The 27,361-nt window shown below is 50.4% G+C and overlaps 1 protein-coding gene across 1 annotated transcript in view; it reads right to left on the reverse strand.

Annotated features, from left to right (window-relative positions):
• Positions 1-23,215, reverse strand: part of FA2H (fatty acid 2-hydroxylase) — a 73,433-nt gene extending 50,218 nt beyond the window's left edge. The window contains exon 1 of the mRNA XM_054049370.1: positions 22,903-23,215. Coding sequence (XP_053905345.1) covers positions 22,903-23,175 — 273 coding nt within the window. The 5' untranslated portion in view covers positions 23,176-23,215. The remainder of the gene's footprint in view (positions 1-22,902) is intronic.
• Positions 23,216-27,361: the final 4,146 nt, after the last annotated feature.

The following is a 27,361-nucleotide window of genomic DNA, read 5'->3' on the forward strand; positions in this document are numbered from 1 at the left end:
AATACTGATTAGATTGCATTTCCAGAAGCCAACCCCACGCCTTCAGCTGGAACAAACAAAGTAGGAGGCAGCCTTCAGTTGGTCCATTGTCCAGAAGTCAACAAGCTAGAAATCTAGTTACAAACAAGGGGCCTCAGGCCCCAGTACATTAATCCAGTTCTGCGCTGGTGTAACTTCATCAATTTCCATGGAGTTACTGAAGTAACAGCGGTGAATCAAGCCCAGGAACTGCTGAAGTAGACTGCTCGTCCAGCCACTACAGCATCTTTTGGGGCAGTCGAAGTCTGTACAATTTGGATTTTCCACCAAATCCAGCCTAGCTTTGCAAAGCAGAGTTCACCATGAGCTTGACAGTGCCAGATCCACCTGTGATGGACATCTAGCGAATTCATGGCAAAAGATACCCTCACCAGTAATTGCGGCCACATCCTCTCTCTCACACACACTTCACCAGCTGTGTTACCTGGTCATGCATTCACCTTAGGGAGCATGTATTCAGGACACGTTTTTCAGACCAGGCCAACTACTTGCTGAGAGTTGTAAATTCACTGCTGGCACCTGTTGATGGTGAATTCCTCAGAGCATGTGTTTTAGAGACTGCAGGCCAAATCAAAGATGTCTGGCTTCTGCCACCCATCGCATTCAGTTTATGTCCACATCACCACCAAAGAGCATGCAGATGCAACCACCTGTGCCTTGAAAGCAAAGTCCTGGGGAAATACTATAGTGGTTAAAGGAAGGGAAACATTCTGCCTCTGTCCTCTTTCTCTGTTCAGCATTTGGAATAAAAAGTGGCCACGTGTGGAATTAAAGAAACTCCTCTGACTTTGAGTAGTTAGCACAAGCTGTATGGAGCGTGGGGAGCCAGGAAGCAGCTATTTAGAAGACAGAGGGCTGGGATGAGGAACAGGAGCATACAAAATATCTTCAGAATTAAACCCCATTCACCCCATACACGAGCAATACAAGAATCAGCAAGACCATGTGTCCTTTTCTCCCCAACCCCAACCCCTGTGCTTAAAGAATGAATGAAAATTCCTTGCATTAGATTTAAGTTTCCTCTTCCAGAAGCTAATGAGGGAACTAGGGCTGTCGATTAATCGCAGTTAACTCATGAAATTAACTCAAAAAAATTAATCATGATTAAAAAAAATTAATCGCAATTAATTGCATTGTTAAACAATAGACTACACATTGAAATTTAGTAATTAAATATTTGATGTTTTTCTACATTTTCAAATATATCTATTCCAATTACAACACAGAATATAAGTGTACAGTGCTCACTTTATATTATTTTTATTACAAATATTTCCACTGTAAAAATGATAAACAAAATAGCATTTTTCAATTCACCTCATACAAGTACTGTAGTCCATCTAGCCCAGTGTCCTGTCTTCTGATAGTGGACTGTGCCAGAGGGAACAAACAGAACAGGACTATTTCCAGTGATTCATCCTGTCGTCCAGTCCCAGCTCTTGGCAGTCAGAGATTTAGGCACACCCAGAGCACATGTTTGGTCCCTGACAGACTTATCCTCCATGAACTCACCTAATACTTCTTTGAACGCAGTTATACTTTTGGCCTTCAGAACATCCCCTGGCAACAAATTCCACATGTTGCATTGCGTGAAGAGGCACTTCCTTTTGTCTTAAACCTGCTGCCTACTAATTTTATTAGGTGATCCCTAGTTCCTGTGTTACGTGAAGGGCTAAATAACACTTCTCTACTCAGTTTTTCCACAGCGTTCATGATTTTAGAGACCTCTATCATCTCCCCCCTTAGTCATGTTGTTTCTGAGCTGACCAGTCTCAAGCTCTCCTCATGTGGAAGCTGTTCCACACCCCTCATCATTTTTATTACCCTTCTCTGCCCTTTTCCAACTCTAATAAAAGGGAACAGAAGTCTGAGGCTAAGAAGGTCTGTCCGTACCTCCCAAAGCTAGGGGAATACATTAGTCGTGGAGATGCCCAATATGAGGCAAGAGTTAAGTTTGTTCATTAACTCTCCAGCATTAATATTAAACTAAATTGGCATCATAGGGATGCACAGTGCCTCACAAAAGAGTCTAAATGCCTCAGGCCAGGGACGTGCCCAGGCAAAGTTAGAAAGGCACAATGCAGATAATTCAGAGGCTGAGAAAGGAGAGTGGTAGCAGCAGACCTCCTTGGTCTATTGGCCATGGGAGGCTGGGCAAATATGGAATGACCTGAATGCTAAGACAGCAGATGCTTGGAGGCTGGCCAGAGGGAGGCTGTTCCAAGCATAGGAGGCAGGGCAGTAAATAAAGCAGAATTAAGAAGGAGACAGATGATGAGGCTGTTGAAGGAAAGAACACAGATTGATGAGCAGGGGACCAAGGACTGAACTCTGAGGTACATCCAAAGAGATGGAGCTAGAAGAGGGCATGCGGCCCCCCAAAGGAGAGATTGAGGAGACCCTTTGCTTTGGTCACGCATTGCTGGTCATTGCCCTTGGCAAGGTCACTGGTTTTACCAGTGCCAAGATGGCGGAAGTAAGACTGAAGTAACTGAAGGAGAGAAGGAAGCTGAGTCAGCAAGAACAGAGAGCATATGCAGGCCCTGTGGGGAGGTGGGGTCAGGGAAGTCTCCCTTCAGGAACAGAGACAGACAGAGAGACGTGTGAGAGTGAGTGGGTTTAGGAGAAAGGACCCAGAGGTTGAGAGAAGGAATGAGATGAGAAGGGACTGGACCTGAGGGGACAGATTGAAGGGTTAGAACAGAGAAAAGGTCAGGGAGTTACTGCATGGAAAAAAGGAAGGAGTGGTTGAATGGAGTGGCTGGGGCGAGGCAGGAGTCTGCTGGGTAGTGTTGATCCTGTCTATAGCCATCAGCAAGATCTGGGCAGAGAACAGGAAAAAGATGACTGGAGAAGACAGTGAAAACTCAAGAGCACCGGCTGAACCAGAGGACAGCAGCACCCACTTGAGGAAAGGTTGCAAGGCAGCTTCCATCGCAGCTGTGATTTCACATGTTCGTGTGTGTCCAAAGCCAGGGCCGGCTTTAGGAAGGGCGGGGCCCAATTCGAACATTTTTGGCGGGGCCCCGGCAGGGATGACTAACAAAAAAAATAATGGAAAAAAAAGCCTTTCATTTCTTCCATGTATTATTTACTTTCCATAACTATATAAATAATAAAATTATATATTATGTACATTGCATCATATATGCTGTTGATCGGTTATTAATGAGCTCCGTTTCACGTGTGTGGGTCCCCGCCACTCCCTGGGGGTGTGCTAGGGTGACCAGATGTCCTGATTTTATAGGGACAGTCCCGAGTTTTGGGTCTTTTTCTTATAGGATCCTATTTATCCCCCACCCCCTGTCCCGATTTTTCACACTTGCTGTCTGGTCACCCTAGTGGTGTGCACATGTGTGGGTCCCAGCTGCTCCCTGCCCCCCTCATTGAAGCAGGTGTGCAGGGTTACTGCCCTGGGAACTGCAGGGCACCAGTGGACATGGGGCTGGCTGGAGGCAGGGCAGGGGCTCACTGGAGGTAGGGTCTGGCTGCAGGCAGGGCAAGGGGTGCGGGGCTGGCTGGAGACAGTAGTGTGTGGGGCTGGCTGGCTTTGGGCAGGGCCGCAGGGGGGTGCAGCAGGGGTTGCCTGGAGACAGGGCAGGGGGTGCGGCAGAGGCTGGCTGTGGGCAGGGGGTGGAGGGCTGGCTGCAGGCAGGGCAGGGGGGCGGGGCTGGTGCGGGCAGAACAGGGGGGCGGGGCTGGAGGTAGGGCAGGGGTGCAGCAGGGGCTGGCTGCGGACAGGGGGTGCAGGGCTGGCTGGAGACGGGGCTGGCTGCGGGCAGGGGGTGCGGGGCTGGTGCGGGGACGGGGTGCAGCAGAGGCAGCTGGAGCCCCGGCCCTTTAAATAGCCCCTGAGTCCCCCGCTATCCCAGGGCTCTGGGGGCTATTTAAAGGGTCCAGGGCTCCCCTGCTTCTACCGCCCCGGCCCTTTAAATAGCCACGGGAGCCCTGGGGAAGCAGCGGGGCTCCAGCGGCTATTTAAAGGGCCGGGGCGGTCGAGGCAGCGGGAGTCCCGGACTTTTTAAATAGCCCCCAGAGCCCCGCAGCCCTACCCCAGGGCTCCAGCAGTTGGGGTCTGGTAGCAATTTAAAGGGCATGGGGCTCCGGCCCCTGCTGGGAGCCCTAGGTCCTTTAAATTGCCCCCTGGGGAAGCCGGGCCACCGTACCGGGGCTTGGGCCCGGGGCCCGATTCAGGGGAATTGGTTGAATTGGCCTAAAGCCGGCCCTGGTGGGGGTATGGCCACAGAGCCGCAGGGAGGGGAACCCTGAGGTGTGGGGGCTGGGTGGGTACTGGGAGTTGCTCCTGAAGGGACGGGGGTTGGCCAAGGTCACTCAGCCCCGGGGTGTGGGAGGGGGACTGGCTGAGGACACTCAGAGCCCCAGGAAGTGGGGGGGGGGCGCTGAGGGGAGGGACTGGCCAGGGGCACTCAGAGCTCGGGGGGGCTGTCCGGGGGGGGGGGGGGGGGGCACTCACAGCCCCAGGAGGTGGGTGGGGGAAGGGCACACAGGATTTCAGGAATTCCCTGGCAGTGAAGAGCTGCTGGCGGCAGGGAGGAGCCAGCTGTGACAATCCCCACTTGGGATCCCTGGCTGGGCTAGTGGCTATGGGGGCCCGTGGCCAAGCTGCAGCGGAAGGAAATGCCTCGGCCTCCTCCTAGGAAGGGCCTGGGCCAGACAATGACCCACCGCGCAGTGTCCCAGCTCCCTGCCCCACACGGAAGCATTCAGCTTTGGGGTTCAAATCTGCCCTGGCTCTGCTGTATAGGAGAGAGGGTGTGAGAAGAAACAGTCACTGCAAATTTACTGAAGCAGGAGAGCTATTTACATGAGGGAGATTGTGTCTCATTGCAATACACAGAGAAATCTCAATATCAGCCAAAACCGGGACACCTTCCTACTAGTCAATTCTTCTAAACCCAACAGTTTAACCTTAGATTGTAAATTCTTCAAAGCTCCTGATGGGTCTGTGCAGAGCTAGCACAAGGGGCTCCAATGCAAACTGGGGCACTTGTGCCCAGAGGCCCCAACACCCGTCCAGCCCTCTGACGACGCCCGAAGCTTGACAGAGGCGGTAATCTGTCAAGTGATTTAAAGCCTCTGAGGCAATATAACGTCTTCTAAGCGCAGGGATCCCTCACCCTGCTATGGCTCGGATGGAATCTTCATGTCTCAGAAGTGCAATTGCACGATTATGTCCATGGCAGCCAGGAACACAGCTCAGTGGAAGACTGTGGTTTTCAACACATGGAAAGAGCAGCAGGAGTGGATGAGCTGTGAAATAATGCCGTGATGCTCAGACCCCAGTGGTTCAGGAGCTGAATTAGCGACCTACATTATCCAAAAGAGCCACAGGAGTGTGAATTCATAGTCTCATTTACTATAGTGCTATAGATTCATATTGTAATAGTATGACTGGGGAAATATTTAGTTATTTATATACACAAACAAGGGGTATGTGTGTGTGCGCATGTGTGTAACTATTCTTACAGCAAAATGACTGACCAAGTATTATTTTATCAACTACAATTGGTTAAAATAGTAAAAGCATCTTGATTGGTTAATAAATTAAATCAGTGTTTTAATATCATGTGCTGCAAAGGAGACATATTAAAAAGAGTCACTTGTGGCACACACGTCTCAGTTGCAGTATCACTGCCCTAATAAATGACGACAAGAGAACCACGGACTGAAAAAACTTCCTAATTTAAGAACTCTAGTTTTCCATGAGTCGCCAATACCTCCATGGAATCTCCGATTACAATTTCCTTAAACACATGTTTAGAAACAGACAGATGCCTTCTATGTTACTTAAGACACCCCCCTCCCCGCCAAGTTTTCCTAATAACCACAATCTTATTAGCCTCCAATAACCCTGTCCCATCTGTGTCATTGTCTCCTCTCCATTAATGTAAATGGAAAGCTCTTCAGGGCTGGTATTCCATTTCTATTCTGGTACTCCACAAACATGGGTAAAGCTTTACAAGAAGTGAACAACAATTCAAGAGAAAAACACAAAATAGTCTGAGGCATGTTTGATTCATGAGCATTGTGCCCCGTGTCATCAACATCGTAATCTGCTCCAAGAAGGGGTTTGAGAGACATCCTGCCCTCCGAGTTTGCTTAGCCGGGGAGAGTTTGTTTGAATGATGTAGGAAGCTGGCTCTGATCAAATCAATAACAAACTTCTCAGAGGCCAAAGAGACTATTGCTGTGACTCAGAATCAGGCCCGCAGACGTTGTGACTTGCTCTCCTTATCCGAGGTTCTCAGCCACTGGCGGTCCGCAGACTATGACTAAGGGATCCATAAAAGACAGACTGAAAACTGAACAGAATGTGACTCTATATACAGACAATAGATGTCCAAAAGGGTTCACACCGCCATTTAACATTTTTAAGGGTCCGCAAAAGGTTGAGAACCACTGTCCTAGAGCTCACTGCAGCCCTTCTGTAATTTGAGTCAATAAGGTAGATGGAAAGTTTTATGATTCACCCCCATACTGACTATCATCTCCAACCACCACAAGGGAGTATTAGGTAACGAAAGTCAACACAAACATGCTCATGGAGTGCATAGCCAGCATATTAGCTAAGTCCGCACACTACTTAGTGTGAGTGAAGGTAACATTGCTACAGCCTAGTCATGACAACGCACATAGCTGCCAATTGAGGTCTCACACTCCTAGAAAAAGAAAACCCCACAAAACTGAAACAAGGAAACACAACCAATCTCGTCTTCATCCAGACCTTGCAAGGAGAGAACCATTTCCTGTTGCACCTGGAACACAGTACTTTCTGAAGGATTATAAATTACATTCACATGATGCCTATGGTTAGTCCCAATAAGACCAGGGCAGGACTACACAGATAAAGTCCCACCCACTGGCAAGTGTGATCACTATGCACTATTTATCATTGTTTATTATGTTAATGCCAAACAAGATTGGGCTAGGCACTGCACAAGCAGTGAGACAGTCACTGGCCCAAAGAACATGTAACCTAAATAGACTAGACAGATGGAGTAGGAGAAAGGGATAACACACAAGCAGAGTGAAGGTTTACACACATAGGGTGACCAGATGTCCTGATAAAATCGGGACTGTCCCGATATTTAACCCTTTGTCCCATGTCCAGATCAATGTACGATCAGGATGCCATTTGTCCTGATATTCGGGTAAGGAGGTGAGCGGGAGGGAGGTGCTGACCCTGTGGGTGCTTCTGGGCTGGAGTAGCCACGGGGAAAAATTGCAACCAAGCTCCCCCCTCCTCGCCTCCTTCTCTCCCCCTCCTCCCAGCGCGTCGCAACCCCGCTCCTCCCCCCCTCCAGCGCTTCCCGCTAACAGCTGTTTGGCGGCGCTTAGCACTTTCCAGGAGGGAGGGGGGGGAGGAGCAGGGACGTGGCAAGCTCAGGTGAGGAGATAGAGAAGAGGCAGGGCAGGGGCGGGGACTTGGGGGAAGAGGGTGGAATGGGGGTGGGGCAAGGGCAGTACAGAGGCAGGAAGAGGCAGGGGGTGGGCGAGCACCCACCCAGCAGAGGAAAGTTGGCGCTGTAGGGGTGAGTGGCGTTCAGGGGGGGTGAAGAGGTGAGCGAGCGAGCGGGCTGTGGGGTGAGGAGGCAAGCAGTGGGTGGGGGACTGAGGAGGGACACAGCAAGCCAGTGACGGACGGGGGGGAGGGGGGGGATGAGGAAGGGCATGGGGGGGCAAGCGGGGAGGGGATGGGACCTTGGGCAGAATGGGGGCGGAGCGGCTGATGGCACCCCAATGTGTCCTGATATTTTAGTGTGGTGATCTGGTCAACCTACATACACACCATGTTAGTTTGGTTAGATTTATTTAAATTTGGGGGGGGGGGGGTAAGGTTTAGGGAAGAGATATCAGGAGCTGGAATTCTTTTTAAAAAACAAAGCGTACCCCAAATCAAAATGCCTGACAAGCTTCTGCTACTTTGGGGGGTAGAAGAGACTGCCTTCTGCCAGGAGCTTCAGGAAGCCAGTTGTACAGACATAACTTTGATTTTCAAAGAAGTTGAGCTCCTGCAAATCCATTTGCGGGTGCTCAGCACATGTGGAGTTAGGACCCAAATACCATAGAAACTGGCCCTTCTGCTCACTTAAGCAGACCGAGGGCATCTCCCCACCACTCAGTTCTAAGAGTGCGGTAGTGAGGGCTCAAATTATTCTCAGCCTTGTTTAACTTCCCAGAATGGAGTATTAGCGCATGGTGCGCTCTAGCATAAAACTTTACAGCACCCAGATCAAGATTGAGGCTCTGATCTCACACACCCTACGAACACACAGGCCAACTGAATTGCAGCGGTCAAAAAATAAACCAGCCTGATTCATTGTCCTTGCTTTATTTGGTTTATTCAATAACTGCTGGCTGGTTTGCCAGTTGTTAGGAAGGTCCTGCCATAGCTGTTTTGTCGTCAGCTCTTACGTAAGAAGGGAAAGATGGGCCAATGGTTATGGCGCTGGTTTAGGATGTGGGAAAACCCAGGTTCAGCTTCCTGTTCCGCCATGGACTTCCTACATGACCTTGGGCAAGTCACTTAGCCTCTCTGGGCTTCGGTTTCCCATCTCTAAATTGGGAATGACACTGCTTCCCTAACACAGGATAAATGCAGTACAAGATTGTGAATCTACTGATGAAAAGCGCTACATAAGAAAGAGACAAGGAGGGTGAGAGAATCTCTTCTATTGAATCAACTTCTGTTGGTGAGAGACAAGCTTTAGAGCTTACACAGAGCTCTTCAGGTCTGGGAAACTAACTCAGGGCTTGTCTACACCACCACTTGCTTCGGTATAATTTACGTCACTATGGGATGTTGTGACGATGCGGTTCTGGCGAGACCCAACTGAGAGTGCCAATTCAGGACAAATTGCTAAAACAGGGCTGTTACAGCCCAAGGCTGGGGTTTCTCCATCTCTAAGGCAAACCAAACCAGCCAGACAAAGAGGACTTTGGTTTCACCCCACTGGCTAACCACAAGTCATACAAACAATTCCTTTAGACACTCCAGTTTCCCAGTATCACCACCAGTGCCACTTGTTATGGGGACAAATGGTTATGAAAACCAATATCCCAATATACACAAAAAAGGTTCTCTCGATCCCAAAGGACCAAGCCCCAGACCCAGGTCAATATACAACTCAGATCTTTCCCACAAATCACGCTGTTGCCAGTCCTTTAGAATCTAAAATCTAAAGGTTTATGCATAAAAGGAAAAAGACAGAGATGAGAGTTAGAATTGGTTAAATGGAATCAATTACATACAGTAATGGCAAAGTTCTTGGTTCAGGCTTGCAGCAGCGATGGAATAAACTGCAGGTTCAAATCAAGTCTCTGGAATACATCCCCAGCTGGGATGGGTCATCAGTCCTTTGTTCAGAGCTTCAGTTTGTAGCAAAGTCCCTCCAGAGGTAAGAAGCAGGATTGAAGACAAGATGGAGATGAGGTATCAACCTTATATAGTCTTTTCCGGGTGTAAGAACACCTCTTTGTCCTTACTGTGGAAAATTACAGCAAAATGGAGTCTGGAGTCACATGGGCCAGTCCCTGCATACTTTGCTGAGTCTCAAGGCATATTTGCCTTCTCTCAAGGGGTCCATTGTATAGCTGATGGTCCTTAATGGGCCATCAAGCAGGCTAGGCAGAGCTAACATCAGCTTGTCTGGGATGTCACCCAGCAGCATAGCATAAGTTTGAAATACAGACAGTATAGAGCCAATATTCATAACTTCAACTACAAAATTGATACACACATATAGACAGCATAATCATAACCAGTAAACCATAACCTTGTCTAAGACACCCCATTTGACCCCCTTTATACAAGATTTGGGTGCCACTACAGGACCTTGTTTGCAACAATGATCTATATGATCCCAGATTATATCAATAACGTCAGAGATGTGAATAATCCACACCCCTGAGTGACATAAATTACACCGACCTAAGCACTGGTGTGGACAGCGCTATGTTGGCCCGAGAGCTTCTCTCGCCGACATAGCTACTGCCTCTCATGGAGGTGGAGTAATTAAGTCGACAGGAGAACCCATCAGCAGCATAGCTGCAATGGTGCAGGTATGCACTGCAGCCGGCATAAGCACTCATGTGCACAGCTATCACCACTCATTTAGGTGGTTTTACTATGTCAATGGGAGAGCTCTCCCCCGTTGGCACAGAGCTGCTACGAGTGATCTTACAGCATCAATACAGCTGTACCCCTGGGAGTTCGCTAGTGTAGATATGGCCTTAGTTTCCCAGTTCTGAAGAAGAGCTCTGTGTCTACACTACGCTATTACGTCGACATACAGCCAGCACAGTTGTTAAATTGCTTGTGCGCGCACACTTGGCTCCTTGTGTCTGCATTGTCACCAGGAGCACTTTCATCGATTGTATTGTCAATATGGGGCATTATAGGACAGCTCCCGAGAGCCAGTAACAGTCGACGTGTACAATGCAGTGTCTACACAGACGGGGCGTTGACCTAATAATATCGACCATGACTATGCCACTCTGGAAAGTGTGTTACTAAATCAGCGTAGAGAGGCATTTATGTTGGTGGGAGCCAAATTTAAGTGAAAAGTGACAAAGAGTCCTGTGGCAACTTGTAGACTAACAGACGTATTGGACGTATGCTCCAATACATCTGTTAGTCTATAAGGTGCCACAGGACTCTGTCGCTTTTTACAGATCCAGACTAACACAACTACCCCTCTGAAATTTAAGTGAAGAAATTTCCACACCTAGGTTGACGCAAGGTAGCTTATGTCAACCTGACCCTGTAACATAGGCCAGGCCCTCACCCCTCTCAACAACAGAAGTCGGTCCAATAAAAGGTATTACCTCGCCCACCTTCTCTCATATCCTGGGACCAACATGGCTAAAACACAACTGTATATAAGAAGTCGTCATTATTAATGAGGCAGAGTTTCCCTGTAGAGCTCCTAATGTCTCCACAAGAGTAAATTCACACTCCTGGCTTCTACCATTTCCCACCCTGCCCTCAAGCCAAGGAGCCAGTTCTGTAGGCAGCTGAGGTGCTGCTGACTTGCGACACTCATGGTTTAAGATAACCAGTCTTGAGGGACAGGATTCAAGAAGTAAAATACCAAACTCAAGATAAGGTGACACTGCTACCCAACCCTCAACACAACGCACCCTTTATTATTTAGACATGCTTGAGAGAGATCATGGATTGGACAAACTGGAGTATAAGTGAGGTTTGTATCCCAAGAATGTCAGGCCCCAGCCCTAACAGAACCTTGCTCCCCCATCCCCAGACAGGCTCTTCCCCTGCACCCCAAGATAGAAGGAAGACAGAAGTCTAGTAGAGTCCTCAAAGCTCTTGTCCTCTTCAGCCATCCAGCAGGCCACAGGCCATTAAAGTAATATGTTAATTAGAAGCATCATTAAACATTTGGTGCACTTGTGAGAAGATGCAGAAGAATAAGTTCATTCAGCAACAAAAAGCATCACGATATTTACAGCACTTCTGAATGGCACATGAGATCTTCTTTTGTAAGGCAGGCAGTTCACCACTACCCATGCCAAGCCACAAGCCAAGGAATGTGATAGTACAGGGGCTTTTTACTGACACAGCAGCAGACCACTAGTGATGCCTTGATCAAAGTGTATTTTGCTTAAATCAGAGATTAAATTATATGATTCTGCCACACACACACCCCATCTAGCAAGGCTGTTACCCAGAGTAGAGACTAGATTACAATTATCCCACTTAGCTTTGATTTTTCTACTCTGATTGCAAAACTAACACAGTGTTTTATTTCAGATCATTGGGTTTAATGATTCATCCTAGGATACGTGCCAGGGAGTGGTTGTCTGGAGGACCCATACTCAGGACCCCCAGAAGCATGAGCAGACATGGACGTGCCTGCCTGAGGCACTCAAAGACCTGGAAGCCCAAGCCCCAGAAGTGCTCCCTGGAAGCCAGGACATGGGAGACGCTTGAACCCCAAAAGGGTGGCACACATGGGACACCAACTCTGAAAATGGCAATTAAAAATTAGGGAATCAGGAACCCTGATTAGAACATGCAGTAGCCACACGACAATATTCACTCAGGCCACTGCTCAGAGACCCTTGAGTCTCACACAAGGCAGAGAGAACTAGACCACTTAAGCCTACAAAATTAGTCACTTTTGACAGGGAGATTCAAAGACACCCAACTCCCAATGCATTTCGATGGTATATGGGCACTCACCTCCCTCCATTTGGAAAACACCATTAGAATCGACTGATGTAAGTGGTTTCCAACATCATTCATGCCCAAGACAATGAAGATGAAAATTAATTAAATATAGCACTATTTAACATACCCACACTTAATTTCTGTGCAGATTTTGGACGACTTCTTTGGGGGCCCCAACTTTATGCCTTGTTTATAATGCCCTATTTTATAGCTCTGGACTCCAGTTCCTGCATCAGTCAGGCTGTGGATTTTAGAGAATTTTCTATACAGTTCAGGCTATTAGCTCAGAATCGACCACTTCACTAAGAAGTGTCTACAGTGCAGCTGGCAATCAGAACTCAAAGACTCTCTCTAAGGACTTGCTAGTGGAAAAAAAGCTGAACGACTGAAGTTTAAGAGGCAATGTGATATAATGGCAATTGCAGAACTGGATAACATGACTATCTGGGATCATTAGAGTCAATCACAGAGCAAGCCACTGTGCAAGTTCAAGTGAACAAATCAGCATACATTCTAGGGGGCCTCTGCCTGTATTTCAGAACTACTCAGAGGTGAAAGTAAGCCGTGCCGGTCCAGTACTCAGTGCCAGACCAGCTTCTCCAGTGGTGATTTAAAGGGCCCAGGGCTCCAGCCGCTGCAGGGAGCCCCGGGCCCTTTAAATCACCGCCGGAGCCCTTTAAATCCCTGCCCAAGCCCAGCTGCCAGAGCCCTGGGGCCCCGGTGGGGATTTAAAGGGCCCAGGGCTCCCCGCAGCGGCTGGAGCCCCGGGCCCTTTAAATCACCGCTGGAGCCCTGCCGCCACTACCCCAGCCCTAGCCCGAGCCCTGCCACCCCAGGGTAGTGGCGGCAGGGCTCCCGCGGTGATTTAAAGGGCCCGGAGCTCCCCAGCGGTCAGCGCCCCGGGCCCTTTAATTCGCCCCTGAGCTCCGGGGCTCCCAGCTGCCTCTGCAGCTGGTAGCTCCAGGGTGATTTAAAGGCCCTGGAGCTCCCAGCCACAGCTGGAGCCCCAGGATCTTTAAATCTTAAAAGGCCCCGCCTCTTCTGGTTGAGGCCACGCCCTGCTCAGGACTCCAGCGTACCGGTAAGTCCTTTAAACTACTTTCACCTCTGGACCTACTGTTAATTAATTCTGCCTCCAAGAGCTGAGAAAGGCAGCAAACCCCAGTTCAAAGTGCACACCCAGTCCTCCACCCTCTTTACTGTCAAAGACTGTATCTTTATACAAGACATAGGGCCAGAATGTGGTCCAACAGGTTCAAGCCATTAACAGAGACTGGAGAAACCAGCATTAGACTCATCCAAGTTCTATGCAGCATTCCTCAAAATCCTCCCTCTCCAGGATGTGTCTCCTGCCTGTCCAGTCTTCAGCCCTACACACCAACACTCCTAGATGGCAAGTGAGCTGGCCTAAAGCCTCCATTCCAATGATCCAGGGGAGACTGAATCACCCAGAGACATGGAGAATTTCTTTCAGCTGCACCAGGTGTCCTTAGCACAGGGTTGCGACAATAGGAGGTAACCATAGGCTGCAGGCTTGTTCTTCCACTGGAACCATTTGAAAGGTGCTTATTGGAAATCATGCTTGTCTCATTTCACAGAGCTCGTGGGCTGCTTGAGCATCCTTTAAGTACACCAGGCATTCCCCACCGGTGGGAAACAAGAGCAAAGCTCTCTCACAGAACAGAACGGAGCAGAGTAGTAAATGGAGATCAGAATCAGTGCCTAAGTCTACTGCAGAATCCAGACTTGTGCGAGAAGGATTTGCCTCTGTTTGGGGACAAATTGAAGACATGCCATGATGTCATGGGGGCCTTAAAGGCAGACTTAGGCTGTGTCTACACTGCCACTTTCAGCACTAAAACTTTTGTCATTCAGGGGTGTGAAAAAACACACCTCGAGTGACAAAAGTTTTAGCGCTGAAAAGTGCCACCGTAGACAGCGCTTTTTCACCGGGAGCTGCACCACCACCCCTTGTTTGAGGTGGGGTTTTTTTAGTCGCCAGGAGAGCTCTCCCCCGGCAATAAAGGGTGTCTACACTGCCCCCATCACAGTGCTGCCATGGCCACGCTGTAATGTGGGTAGTGTAGACATACGAAAAATGCTCTGAGTGCAACCCTCATGGCACATCAAATACAGAGATAAGTCTCTCCTAAAGCCCAAACAACTGCGGTGTCTGAACAAAGGACAGGGTAATTTACATATGGAAAAAATAAGAGACAAGGTGGATGAGGTAATAGCTTTTATTGGACCAACTTCTGCCAGTGAGAGAGACTAAAAGATATTACCTGGTCCAATAAAAGCTATTACCTCAGACACCTTGTTTTGCTAATATCCTGGGACTGACATGGCTACACCACCACTACACACGAGCAGTCACTGAAGGCAAGTGGGAAATGTGTACTTTCACCCTCTTAACAGGAACTCTGGGTGACAAGTGTTTGCAGTGCCATTAAAATGGGATTTAAATCCTTCCTGGTCCAGGCAAAGCAAATCTGAGTCAGAGGGTGGCGTGTGCAGCAAGCAAGCCACTTATTACTTAAATCAGCAGATGCCAGACAGAGAGTTTGCCTTGTGCCAGGTTGGGTCTGATCTCATAGAATCATAGAATATCAGAGTTGGAAGGGACCTCAAGAGGTCATCTAGTCCAACCCCCTGCTCAAAGCAGGACCAATTCCCAGCTAAATCATCCCAGCCAGGGCTTTGTCAAGCCGGGCCTTAAAAACCTCCAAGGAAGGAGACTCCACCACCTCCCTAGGTAACGCATTCCAGTGCTTCACCACCTCCTAGTGAAATAGTGTTTCCCAATATCCAACCTGGACCTCCCCCACTGCAACTTGAGACCATTGCTCCTTGTTCTGTCATCTGCCACCACTGAGAACAGCCGAGCTCCATCCTCTTTGGAACCCCCCTTCAAGTAGTTGAAGGCTACTATCAAATCCCCCCTCGTTCTTCTCTTCTGGAGACTAAACAATCCCAGTTCCCTCAGCCTCTCCTCATAAGTCATGTGCTCCAGACCCCTAATCATTTTTGTTGCCCTCCGCTGGACTCTTTCCAATTTTTCCACATCCTTCTTGTAGTGTGGGGACCAAAACTGGACACAGTACTCCAGATGAGGCCTCACCAATGTCGAATAAATCTCCCCCCACTGTCTGCTTTCTTGGTTCTTGATGCATTTGTACAATGAATGGCATTCCCTTCCAGAACAGGCTGCAGAGTAGGAACTTGCTTGTCCGGCTAGCTTCATTCACATCAACTTGTTGGACTTGTTCTGGGAGTACGGGGGAGGGGGCTGGAAGGGGAGTGGCATGGGAGAAAGGAGAAGAGTCTCTGAGCTGGGGATTGTTTGCCATTCCAAGGATTTGAAAGACAGAAGAATTTTGTTTCAAAAACGCTAACAGGAGCCCTATGATACCAAAAGACAGATGATTTACAAATTTCAGAGTAGCAGCCGTGTTAGTCTGTATCCGCAAAAAGAACAGGAGTACTTGTGGCACCTTAGAGACTAAAATTTATTAGAGCATAAGCTTTCATGGGCTACAGCCCACATCTGAAGAAGTGAGCTGTAGCCCACGAAAGCTTATGATCTAATAAATTTGTTAGTCTCTACGGTGCCACAAGTACTCCTGTTCTTTTTACGATTTACAAAGCCATCTCTGAGAGACAGCTGGTGCACAGCCCTCGTGGCTCCATGCTGAAACACAAGGGCTAAGCTAAGCCAAGAAAACAAACAAAATTAACCAAACAGGAGCCTTGCACACCATGCCCTGAATGTCACTCAATGCTGGCTCTGACACCCTCCCCAAGGGAAAGCAGTCCAAAGGGAAGGGAGGAGGCTATGGTCCAGGGGTAGGCAGCAAGAGTCCAGCTGATATTAGCTGCTGTGAAGGGGGTGTAGAGTGCTAAGGGGGTCTCAGGCAAGTGTCCCTGAACAGGGCAGCTTTCAACAAGGGAGCCCCTCCACATTCCAGAGAGAAGGCCCTTGGAATGACCTATTTTAATTATAACCCCGGCCTCTGCTTATCTGAGAGTAGGAGGCAGGAGATCAGAAATCAGCCAGCAAGCGGACAGAGCCCCAGGCCAGCAGTGAGTGGAACCACTACTGAGAGACCTGTGGGAGGAGCAGAAGAGAGAGCCCTCATCTTCTGCTCCCTTGGCCTGCTGTGCTGGCACTTTTCTACACCTCCACATCCCTGGATGGCAGCAGCAAGCACCCTCTCTGCAGGGGAGTAGTTAAGGAGCCAAGGAGGGAGGTGGACGGAGGTGACCAGCAGTCAGGGCCGGCTCCAGGTACCAGCATTCCAAGCAGGTGCTTGGGGCGGCAATCTGCAAGGGGCGGCAGTCCGTGTGTTTTTGCTGCCCCAAGCAGCGTGCTGAATTGCCGCCGCGGACAGCGGGGACAGTCCATGTGCCGTTAGGGTGGCGCACACGTTTCCACGGCGGCAGCTTCTACGTTCAGCCGCCCGTGGCAGCAATTCCACGGCTTCTGTCTTCCAGCTGAAGACAGAAGCTGCCACCGAATTGCCGCCGCCGCAGAAACGCGCGTGCCGCCCTAACGGCGCACGGACGGCCCCCGCCGTCTGCGGCGGGAATTCGGCGTGCTGCTTGAGGCGGCAAAAACAGTAGAGCCGGCCCTGCCAGCAATGGCAAGAGAATTGGGCTGCTGCTTTCCCCACTGGGGAGGTGAGGGCATTAGGGGAAGGAGACAGCTCCCCAGTCTCAGGAATTGCAGAGGTTAAAGGCCCAAGGCCCCCTCTCCACCTGGGTCTTGTGATGACCTAGGAGCTCTTTGTACTGGATAAGAATACTGTACATGTCTGTTACATGGACACACTATTTACAGCCTCCTTAGGGAGCCGCTGCCTTGCTTCCAAGTGCTTGAGTTTGGTGAGAGATGCCTGGGTAACTACCCTCACATCTCACCCACAACTAGCTTTTGAGATCATATTGCTTGGGGTTTAAGTTCTAAACAAACATTGAACGGGTCACTGGCTCTTTAAATTTAAGATGTGAGCACTGCTGGCCAAGCTAATGATGACTCCTTGAGAGCACTGCCTGATTGGATGGACACCTGACAAGACATGCCATTTCGCTGTGTAGCTACCATGCACGCACAGAAGTGCCTGCCTTCATTCCAACATTGGCAAAGGAGTGCGGGGAGGTGGAGAAGAGAATAAAAATAAGAGTCAAAGCAAGCTAGGATTAAAAACCTGGGCTCTTGATTTTAGAGTCTCCGTGCCAAACAGACCCTCTTTGTGCCTGTCTGAAAGGGGTGGCTAACAAAGCCGTGCTGCGACGTACTGCTTCTCCAGCTGTAACATTCAAGCAAATTTACAAGGGAGAATAATCATTACTAGGTTTACTAAGTATTCTTGATCCTGCCTCAGCTGGGGGTGGAGGGGTGTGTCAGACTAGATGTCAAGTATCAGGGGGTAGCAGTGTTAGTCTGTATCTACAAAAACAACAAGGAGTCTGGTGGCACCTTGAAGACTAATAGATTTATTTGGGCATAAGCTTTCATGGGTAAAAACCTCACTTCTTCAGATGCATAGAGTGAAAGTTACAGATGCAGGCATTATATACTGACACACGGAGAGCAGGGAGTTACTTCGCAAGTGGAGAACCAGTGTTGACAGGGCCAATTCAATCAGGGTGGATGTAGTCCACTCCCAATAATAGATGAGGAGGTGTCAATTCCAGGAGAGGAAAAGCTGCTTCTGTAATGAGCCAGCCACTCCCAGTCCCTATTCAAGCCCAGATTAACGGTGTTGAATTTGCAAATGAATTTTAGTTCTGCTGTTTCTCTTTGAAGTCTGTTTCTGAAGTTTTTTTGTTCAATGATAGTGACTTTTAAATCTGTAATAGAATGACCAGGGAGATTGAAGTGTTCACTTACTGGCTTATGTATGTTACCATTCCTGACGTCCGATTTGTGTCCATTTATTCTTTTGCAGAGGGACTGTCCGGTTTGGCCAATGTACATGGCAGAGGGGCATTGCTGGCACATGATGGCATATATAACATTAGTGGATGTGCAGGTTAATGAGCCCTTGATGGTGTGGTTGGGTTCTCTGATGGTGTCGCTAGAGTAGATATGGGGACAGAGTAGGCAACGAGGTTTGCTACAGGGATTGGTTCCTGGGTTGGTGTTTCTGTGGTGTGTAGTTGCTGGTGAGTATTTGCTTCAGGTTGGGGGTTGTCTCTAAGCGAGGACTGGCCTGCCTCCCAAGGTCTGTGAGAGTGAGGGATCATTTTCCAGGATAGGTTGTAGATCGTGGATAATACGCTGGAGAGGTTTTAGCTGGGGGCTGTATGTGATGGCCAGTGGTGTTCGGTTATTGTTCTTGTTGGGCCTGTCCTGTAGTAGGTGATTTCTGGGTACCCGTCAAGGTCCTTTCCAACCCTACATTTCTCTGATTAGCCTGATTTACAACTAGCACTGCTACAAGATACTGGCATTTACTGTACATTTGAGAAGTTTCTTTAGCGGGTTCAGAGGTTGATGATGAAAATAATCTGTTGCCACAAGATCTCTCTCCAGCAGCTTCAGAGGGAGTGAACCAAGCCTAGTTTTCAAATAATGAGAGTTTCTTAACCATTTTTCTATCCCTGCCCTAGAAAGCTGGCCTGCGTCCAAGTCAGCCTCCAAAGCTATCTACCACACAAATGTTGTGGCACAATATGGTTTCACTGGGTAGACAGTGGGACATAAGTAATATTAAACATTTGAAATTTCAAGGAGCCATTTTTGGATCTTTTCATCTCAAGCCAAGTACTTCCTCATTTCAAGCACAGTCTAGGTGCCGATGAGACTCAAACCTACAAATATGGAAGCTAGGGTGACCAGATAGCAAGTGTAAAAAATCAGGACAGGGGGTGGGGGATAATAGGTGCCTATATAAGAAAAAGGCCCCAAAATTGGAACTGTCCCATAAAAATCGGGACATCTGGTCACCCTAATGGAAGCACAAGGATCACTGCCCCACAGTTACAAGGGGAAAATCAAAGTAAGCTTTCTAACGGCACGACATCTGCCGTCTTTGCAAACGCCTCAGACACTGTAACCTCAATGCCCTGTGGCTGCTTTCCCTCCCAATGCAACCATCCCCTGGCTACAACAGAACTCTTAACCTTCTTACCCAAACCTCTTCTATCCCCCCCCTCTGCCTGCAACACCACCTGCACTGTAACTGAGGGCAGCACACAGGCCTTCCCAACAACCTGGTATATATGCCACAAGTGAGCTTTGACTTGTCCCTCTCCTTTGCCCTACATATCTGAACCCTGCTGCCACTTCAGCCATACAACTAAGATCCATCCTTCTCTCTATTCCTACAGCAGGAACTCTGAGCTAGGACTCAGCTGTGATTACTGCAGACTCTTCTCTGGCCTCCCTACTATATGTTGCCTCCAACACTTGATACAAAACACTGCTAAAATTGCCTTCCTGGGCCACAGGACAAGATCTTCCCTATTTAGCACCTCCATCTGCACTGCAATCCCAATAGTGCCAGTCTCAGTGTGACCCTCTGTTCTGCTTATCCAACCCAGGTCACCACGCCACCTCCCGTGATTCCTGGGTCAGGTGGCACAGCTACTATCCCCTCCTGAACATGCATTTCCACCATGACCCCTACAGGGATAACAGCAAGGCTCTAAGCTAATCTGGCATTTGCTAGACATTCCAATATGTAGTTTAACATGATTACACATTCAAGCTGTGCATCATCAACATGTAGCCTGTCATCACCGGGCCAATTTACCTGTCTCTTGTCCCCTGCTCTCCTCTACCCTCCATCTCTGCCTGTTGTCTTTTTGAAGTGTAAAGCTTTTGGGCAGTGACTTCCATGTTGGGAAGATGCCCAGCACATCACATGCCTGTTAATGGAAGCGAGCAACACATAGTACAGAGTTGGCATTAACAGCAGCTGGGTTGGGCCCAAATCTATCTCCACTATTGCTAATAGTGAGGATTAAGCAAAACTTTTCTTTAAATCCAGATGGCACAGGAGCTGAAGGTGATTTAACTTTAGGGAAAGTTTGCAGGGACAATAACAAACAGAGTTTGGTGAACAACTGATGTTCTGGTCCGGTGCCAGTACAGATTTTTTTTTTTAAATTCAATCCAGGTCAAACCAAATAAGAATTCAGAGTTTTCAATTAAATCAGAAGATTTTGTTTTGGCTCTGTTCCAGAGCAATGGTTTGAAGCGGATGTCTCATACCTCCGGTGAGCACCCTATCACTGACCTTTATGGTCAACTGAAACTGCATTTTTTAGCAAATAAAGTACTTTTAAGAAAAACTGCATTTAGCACTAGTAACAAGCCATTTGTTTCCTGAGGTTATGAGAGACCAGGAAACGTTAAACAGGAATCAAGATTTAAAAATCAGGGTAATTACTTAAGAGACCAGTTACTCAAAACTGGTTAGATGGATTTTCTTCAAACTTTACACAAAACTTCCTCTTCACCTTCAGAGAAAATCTGGTAATTTTTCAGACCCAACCAATTTTTACTGCTAAAGTTACTGGTAAAAAGAAGAACAGGAGTACTTGTAGCACCTTAGAGACTCCTGTTCTTCTTTTTGCGGATACAGACTAACACGGCTGCTACTCTGAAAGTTACTGGTGCGTCAGTACAGAGCTTTATGACAGAAGCTGGGTACAAGCTCAAAAGACTAGTTCACTGTTTCTGTATAATCACTGACAGTGTAATATTGATTGAGCAGTGGGGCAGTGCCATGCAGTGATGGGAGTGCGGCGTTTGCTCTGGCATCAGTTGTTAACTACCCCTCCCACCCCTTTCGCCCATGCACAGAAATGAAGCCTTTCAAAGCAGCATACAAGCTATTTGAGAGGGGAATTAATTAATTGAGCACCAGGATGGCTGCATGAAGAAATGAAGCATTTTCCCACTACTTCTGGGAACGATTTTGAAATATTAAACCCTCATTTTAGCCTAAAGGAGACAATTATTTTAATCTTGGTGGTGAAATTCTCTGACGTATGAATGGACTGGGGCGGAGGGGGGAGTCTTGAGGGGGATGTATACAATACAACCCACCTCTAGGCACCTGATGCTGGGATTTGTGTCCCCCCCCCCCCGGATCTTCCCCTCCCTGCCATCCAGAAACAACTGCTCTAACTCTGGGAGTTTCCCCATCAACACAACATTTTAGAACTGAGCAGAGATTGCAAAAGGGATTTGCTATGAGCTAAGGCGGGGCTAGCGAACCACAAACCTTGGGTTGTTACACTCCCCCCTTATATTTCCACATCCTAGAGAGAACAGAGGGGAAGAGGATGGGGGTAGAGGGTTAGTGCTGAATTCAGAAAATGAGCAATAAGCCAGCATGGAAGTGAAGGGGGGGCATGCAGGTGAAGGGCAGGGACAGGAAATGAGAGGTGCAGGGACATAGTTCAAGTGCCTGGATACAGGGCAGTTATAGTGGTGATATCTGCCAGACCAGGCTCAGCTGTCCCTAAGCACCCCTCCCAGCTGTACTACTGGGGGAGGGGGGACAGCAGGTTATTGCAGGACCAAGGAAACACATGAAGTTCAGGGGCGGTGGAGGAGGGAAAGGAGGACTCAGGGGACAGTATGAGAAGGCGGAGGAATCCGGGCAGCTGGAAGGACACAGGATGGGGGCCAGGTGGAATGCAGGGGCTGGGGGGTCACAAGGTAGGTTTGGGGTAAGGCAAGTGAGAGACAAGCAAATGGGATGAGGGGGCATGAGAGTGGGATGCCATGCAGTGGGCCCAGGTGGGGCAGAGCAGTGGCAGTGCAGGTGGGTGAAGAGCCCAGCACAAGTGAAGGGGGAGCAGAAGGAAGGGATGAATAAAGGAGTGATGCAGGGGACACAGGGGGCAGGGGGCAGGGGCACACCATGCACAGGGCAGGTGAATACAGAGCCCAGAGACAGGGTACAGGGATAGATGCAGGAGATAGGCATGCACACTGCAGGGACAGGACACAGAAGGGCGGGGAAGGGACCCAGGGAGGGACCAGGCTGCAGAGGGCAGGGACAGGACCTGGGGGTCTGATATGCAGAGGGCACAAATAGGGTATAGGGATGGATGCAGGGGCTAGGGGTGTGCTCTACAAGGATAGGGCACAGATGGACGGGAGATCTGGGGTGCAGGCTGCGGGTGTGCGCAATGAAGGGACAGGGCACAGAGGGCAGGGACGGGGTCGGGGTGCAGGGAGTACTGGCTGGAGATGTGCACAATGCAGGGACGGGGTCGAGGCACAGAGGGTAGTGATAGGGATAGGGACGGGGCGCAGAGGGTATGCACAATGCAGGGAGAGGGCGCAGAGGGCAGGGACGGGGTGCAGGGGGTAGTGGCTGGAGGTGTGCACAATGCAGGGACGGGGTCGAGGCACAGAGGGTAGGGATAGGGACGGGGCGCAGAGGGTATGCACAATGCAGGGAGAGGCCGCAGAGGGCAGGGACGGGGTGCAGGGGGTAGTGGCTGGAGGTGTGCACAATGCAGGGACGGGGTCGAGGCACAGAGGGTAGGGATATGGATAGGGATAGGGACAGGGCGCAGAGGGTATGCACAATGCAGGGAGAGGGCGCAGAGGGCAGGGACGGGGCGCAGGGGGTAGTGCCTGGAGGTGTGCAGAGGGCGGGGGCCGGGCGGGACGGTACCTGCGGCTCCGGCGCGGGGGCCGGGCGCACCTCGCCCAGGTAGTACTGCTCCAGCCAGAGGCGTGCGTTGCGCGAGTGCCGGTGCGGCGGCCCCTCCAGCGCGGCGCTCACGTCGCTGCCCGCCCGCTCCCGGAGCAGCTGCTCGCCGCCCGGGTGCAGCCGCACGAAGCCGCTCAGGTCGTAGAGGCGGCGGCCCCGCAGCACCAGGCAGGCGCCCTGGGCGCAGCGCTGCCGCACCTCGGCCGGGCTGTAGGCGCGGGGCGGCGGGGCCATGGCCGGGCGCAGGACGCACGAGCTCCGCTAGCCAGGAAACACTCAGCAGCTAGCCTGGCACCTGCTCGTTTACATGGCATGCATAGGCATGAGCGGCGCCACGCCCCCGCCCCGTGATCATGAATATTCACGAGGCGCGTGTGGCTGTGATTGGTGGCTGGGGCGGCGGGCAGGGCGAGAGCGTCCAGGTGAGGGCGGGGCCCTGAGCCAGACCCGCTTCCCCTGGGGGCAGCCGGAGCAAGGGAGAGATCCCGCGCGACTCGGGCAGGGCTGGCCGCGGGGCCCTGAGTGTTATTAACAACGTCCAGCCCCCCTCTAGCGGCAAAGCACGTCAGACAGGTGGGCAGGAGCGGCAGCCCCATTTTACAGAGGGGAAACTGAGTCACAGAGTGGGGACTGTGGCTTGCCCTAGGTCACCCGGCAGGGAACAGGGCACAGAGCCCAACTCTCCTGCCTGCCAGTCCACTCTAGCGCTGTAGTCCAGAGATACACACTGCCTCCCTCAGCCTGGGTTACAGACAAGATGCCCCACCCCACCCACAGGGGATAGAGGGGAGCCACCTCGAGGGGTTTGGACACCCAGAGGAGGGTGTGAAGCCACTTCACGGGGGTTTTGGATACCTAGAAAGGGAGCAGGTGACTGTTATTAGTAATAATAATTACCCATTCTGGTTAATAATTAGCCCTATTCACTATACACTCCACAAAAAGCTGCTAGGATTATAACTGTGTGTGTCACCTTCCAGGAAACCACACAGGCAAGGTACCAACGGCCCTCCCCAAAGTGCAGGTCAGCTATAGCTGGGCTGAGACTACAAGAGGCCGGATCCTTGGTCCCTTTGCACTGCTTTGGGGGCCCAACGCAGCATGAAACCTGGCCAGAGAATCTGGCTGGGGATGCTCAGGGGACCCCCGCACAGGGGGTGTTTTGTGGATGGACCATGGCCAGAACAGGTTGCCCTCAGACAATCCCCAGCTTCCATAATGGGGACTGTTGCAGACAGCCATAAATTAGAGCAGCCCTGAGGTTGCTTATGATGGTAGCTGAACTGAACCTTGGCAAGCTTGGCCTGGGGTATCAGGGGAAAGCAACGATAGTGTAAAACCACCTTCACCTCCCTTGGGTCCTGCACTGAGCCTGACACAAAGATCTGGGCCACCATTTTCATTATTATCAATTGTTTGTATTGTGGTAGGATGCAGAAGCCCGGTCAGGGACCATGACCCTGTTGTGCTAGGCGCTGTACAAACAAACACAGCCCACACACCAGCTGGCTTACCCTTGTCCAGCTTTTTGTGAGCAGCATCCCAGCCAAGGAGAGTTTTAAGGAGGGATTTGAAGGAGCACAGTGAGGGAGCTTTGCAGATGGTTGCAGAGAGCACCTCCCACACCTAAGGGGCAGCATGGGAAACAGCACAAGGGTGTAACAAGGGGGCAGTGAAGGCTGGTGTCATGGGCCGGCCAGAGGCAGGAGTCATCGTTCCCCAGTATATGAGAGAGAATAGGTAGGGTGGGGACAAGCCATGAAGAGCCATAGCATGGATAACAGATGATAATGGTGTGAGGAAGGGTGTGGAGCACAAAGGCACATCAAAAGAGGGAAGGGGATACTGCTCTTGGGACACGGGTGAGGTGGGGTTGTACTTTCCCCCAAACAGAAGAATGTAAAACTCTGTGTGACACAGATTTCCTACTTTACTGTGCTGATAAATATCTTTGTGACTGAAGTACCTTTCACTGGAAAATGAGCATTGGTAAAATGAGCATGTGCAGAATAAGGAAACACTGACTATTCAGTGAACAAGGAGAGGGGGACAGACCGAGGCCTACGGGACAGCATGGGAGAAGACCAGAGGAATGGAATGGGGAGATGATGAGGAAAGGAATGGTTAGGTAGGAAACTTGTGGGGAAGAGAGGGAGATAGGGGGCTATGGTTAGTTGTGTTTGTCCTCCGCCAAAGGCTCTTAAGTAAAGTAAGCCATCATGGGTTAAGAGGGGAAGTCCTCTCATGGTTAAAAGATAGGAAACAAATGGTAGGAATAAATGGTCAGTTTTCACAGAGGAGAAAGGTAAATAGCGAGGTCCCCCAGCGATCAGTATTGGGACCAATGATGTTCAACATATTCATAAATGATCTGGAAAAAGGTGAGGTGGCACCCCAAAAAAGCCAACAGCAACCACCCAACAGTGCAGTGGAAAAGAGTTACAAAGGACTTGGCTACACTTGCGAGTTACAGCGCATTAAAGCAGCCCCGGGCACACTAGCAAGGCACGTAGAGCGCTCTGACTCCGTGGCTACAGCGCTCCTGGTACTCCACCTCGGCGAGAGGAATAACGTTTGATGCATCCCCACCGGAGTGCCCCAGCATCAGTGTGAACGAGGTGTTGCATTACTGCACTCTGATCAGCCTCGGGAAACGTGCCTGTAGCGGGGTGGTTACCCACTCCAGCTCTGAGAGGCTTAAAAACAGCCAAGGAAAGGGCTGTGGCTGGAGCAAGTAGCTCCCAGACTAATTGCGGAGGCAGGCTCAGCTGTAGCCATGCCCCAATCAGGGCCCAACTGGCCCTTATAAGTGGGCCATGGGCCAGGAGACTCTCACTCTCTTTCTAGCCTTTGGAAAGGGAGGAACCAGGCTGCCTGGGGAGCTGAGGAAGGTACTGAGAGCGGAGCAGTGCTGGGGAAAGGGGAGCTCCAGCCTAGCAGAGCCCACTAAAGAGTACTAGGGCTGCAGAGGGGCAGCCCCGCTATAGGTAGAGGCAGCAGGTCCAAACCTAACCTTGCCTGTGATGTGGCTGATACTGCCGTCTGCCCCAGAGAGCAGGGGCTAGTTGGTGACTGGCAGTAACCTATGACTAAGGCGGGGCTAGTGGGTGGGGGTTCCCCTGGGTGGGAGACCCAGAGAAACTGTGGAGGTACTGCCTGGGGCAGCACCCAGAGAAAGGGGCACCGAGGTCCGGGAGGGACACCAGGCCCAGAACAAGGCAAGACACTGGCTGACAGGGCGCTCTGGAGGCTGGAGAGCTAATTCCCTGAGAGACCAGCAGGAGGCACTGCCGGGTGAGTCTGCGTGCAATTACAGTGCATAATCCCCTTAAATCAAGTGGCCACTCTTGTCATTGTTTTGGATATGCCCTTTGAAAGCTCCGTTTGACAGCCGGCTGCTTATCTGCTCCGAGACAAAGCAACCATTACTGTGGAATGCTGGGGGGGGAGAGTCTGCTGCTGTCTGAACTTACAAGGCAGCATGCTGACATCCTCTCAGCCCCCCAAAAACCCACTCTCTCTCCCCCACATACACACAACACACTCCCTGTCACACTCCACCTCACCCCACCCCCATTTGAAAAGCACGTTGCAGCCACTTGCATGCTGGAATAGCTACCACAATGCACAGCTTTCTGTGGCTGTTGCAAGAGCTGCTAATGTGGCCACGCCAGTGCGCTTGCAACTGTCAGTGTGGACAGACTGCAGCGCTTTCCCTACTGTGCTCTCCGAAGGCTGGTTTAACTCAAAGCGCTCTACGGCCTTGGCTACACTTGCGAGTTGCAGCGCTGTAAAGCCGCCCCCAGCGCTGTAACTCACTCCACGTCCACACTGGCAAGGCATTTGCAGCGCTGTATCTCCTTGGTTGCAGCGCTGCATGTACTCCACCTCTCCGAGAGGAATAGCGAGTGCAGCGCTGCGGCGCCAGTGTGGCCACCCAATGCGCTCTGAATGGCCTCCAGAATTATTTGACAGTATCCCACAATGCCTGTTCTAGCCACTCTGGTCATCAGTTCAAACTCTACTGCCCTGGCCTCAGGTAACCAACCATGTGACCCACCCTTTACATTCCCTGGGAATTTTAAAAATCCCCTTCCTGTTTGCTCAGCCCGGCATGGCGTGGAGTGCTATCAGCGAATCTTTCCAGGTGACCATGCCTCCATGCGCCAAGCGAGCCCCAGCATGGAGCAATGGCGAGTTGCTGGAGCTCAGTGTTTGGGGGAGGAAGCTGTCTAGTCCCAGCTGCGCTCCAGCCGTAGGAATTACGATACCTTCGGGAAGGTAACAAAGGACATGATGGAAAGGGGCCATGACCGGGACGCCCTGCAGTGTAGGATTAAAGTCAAGGAGCTGCGGAGTGCCTACCACAAAGCCCGCGATGCAAACGGCCGTTCGGGTGCTCCCCCCGCGACCTGCAGAT

The sequence above is a fragment of the Malaclemys terrapin genome, chromosome 14 (assembly GCF_027887155.1).
Source record: "Malaclemys terrapin pileata isolate rMalTer1 chromosome 14, rMalTer1.hap1, whole genome shotgun sequence".
NCBI lineage: Eukaryota > Metazoa > Chordata > Testudines > Emydidae > Malaclemys > Malaclemys terrapin.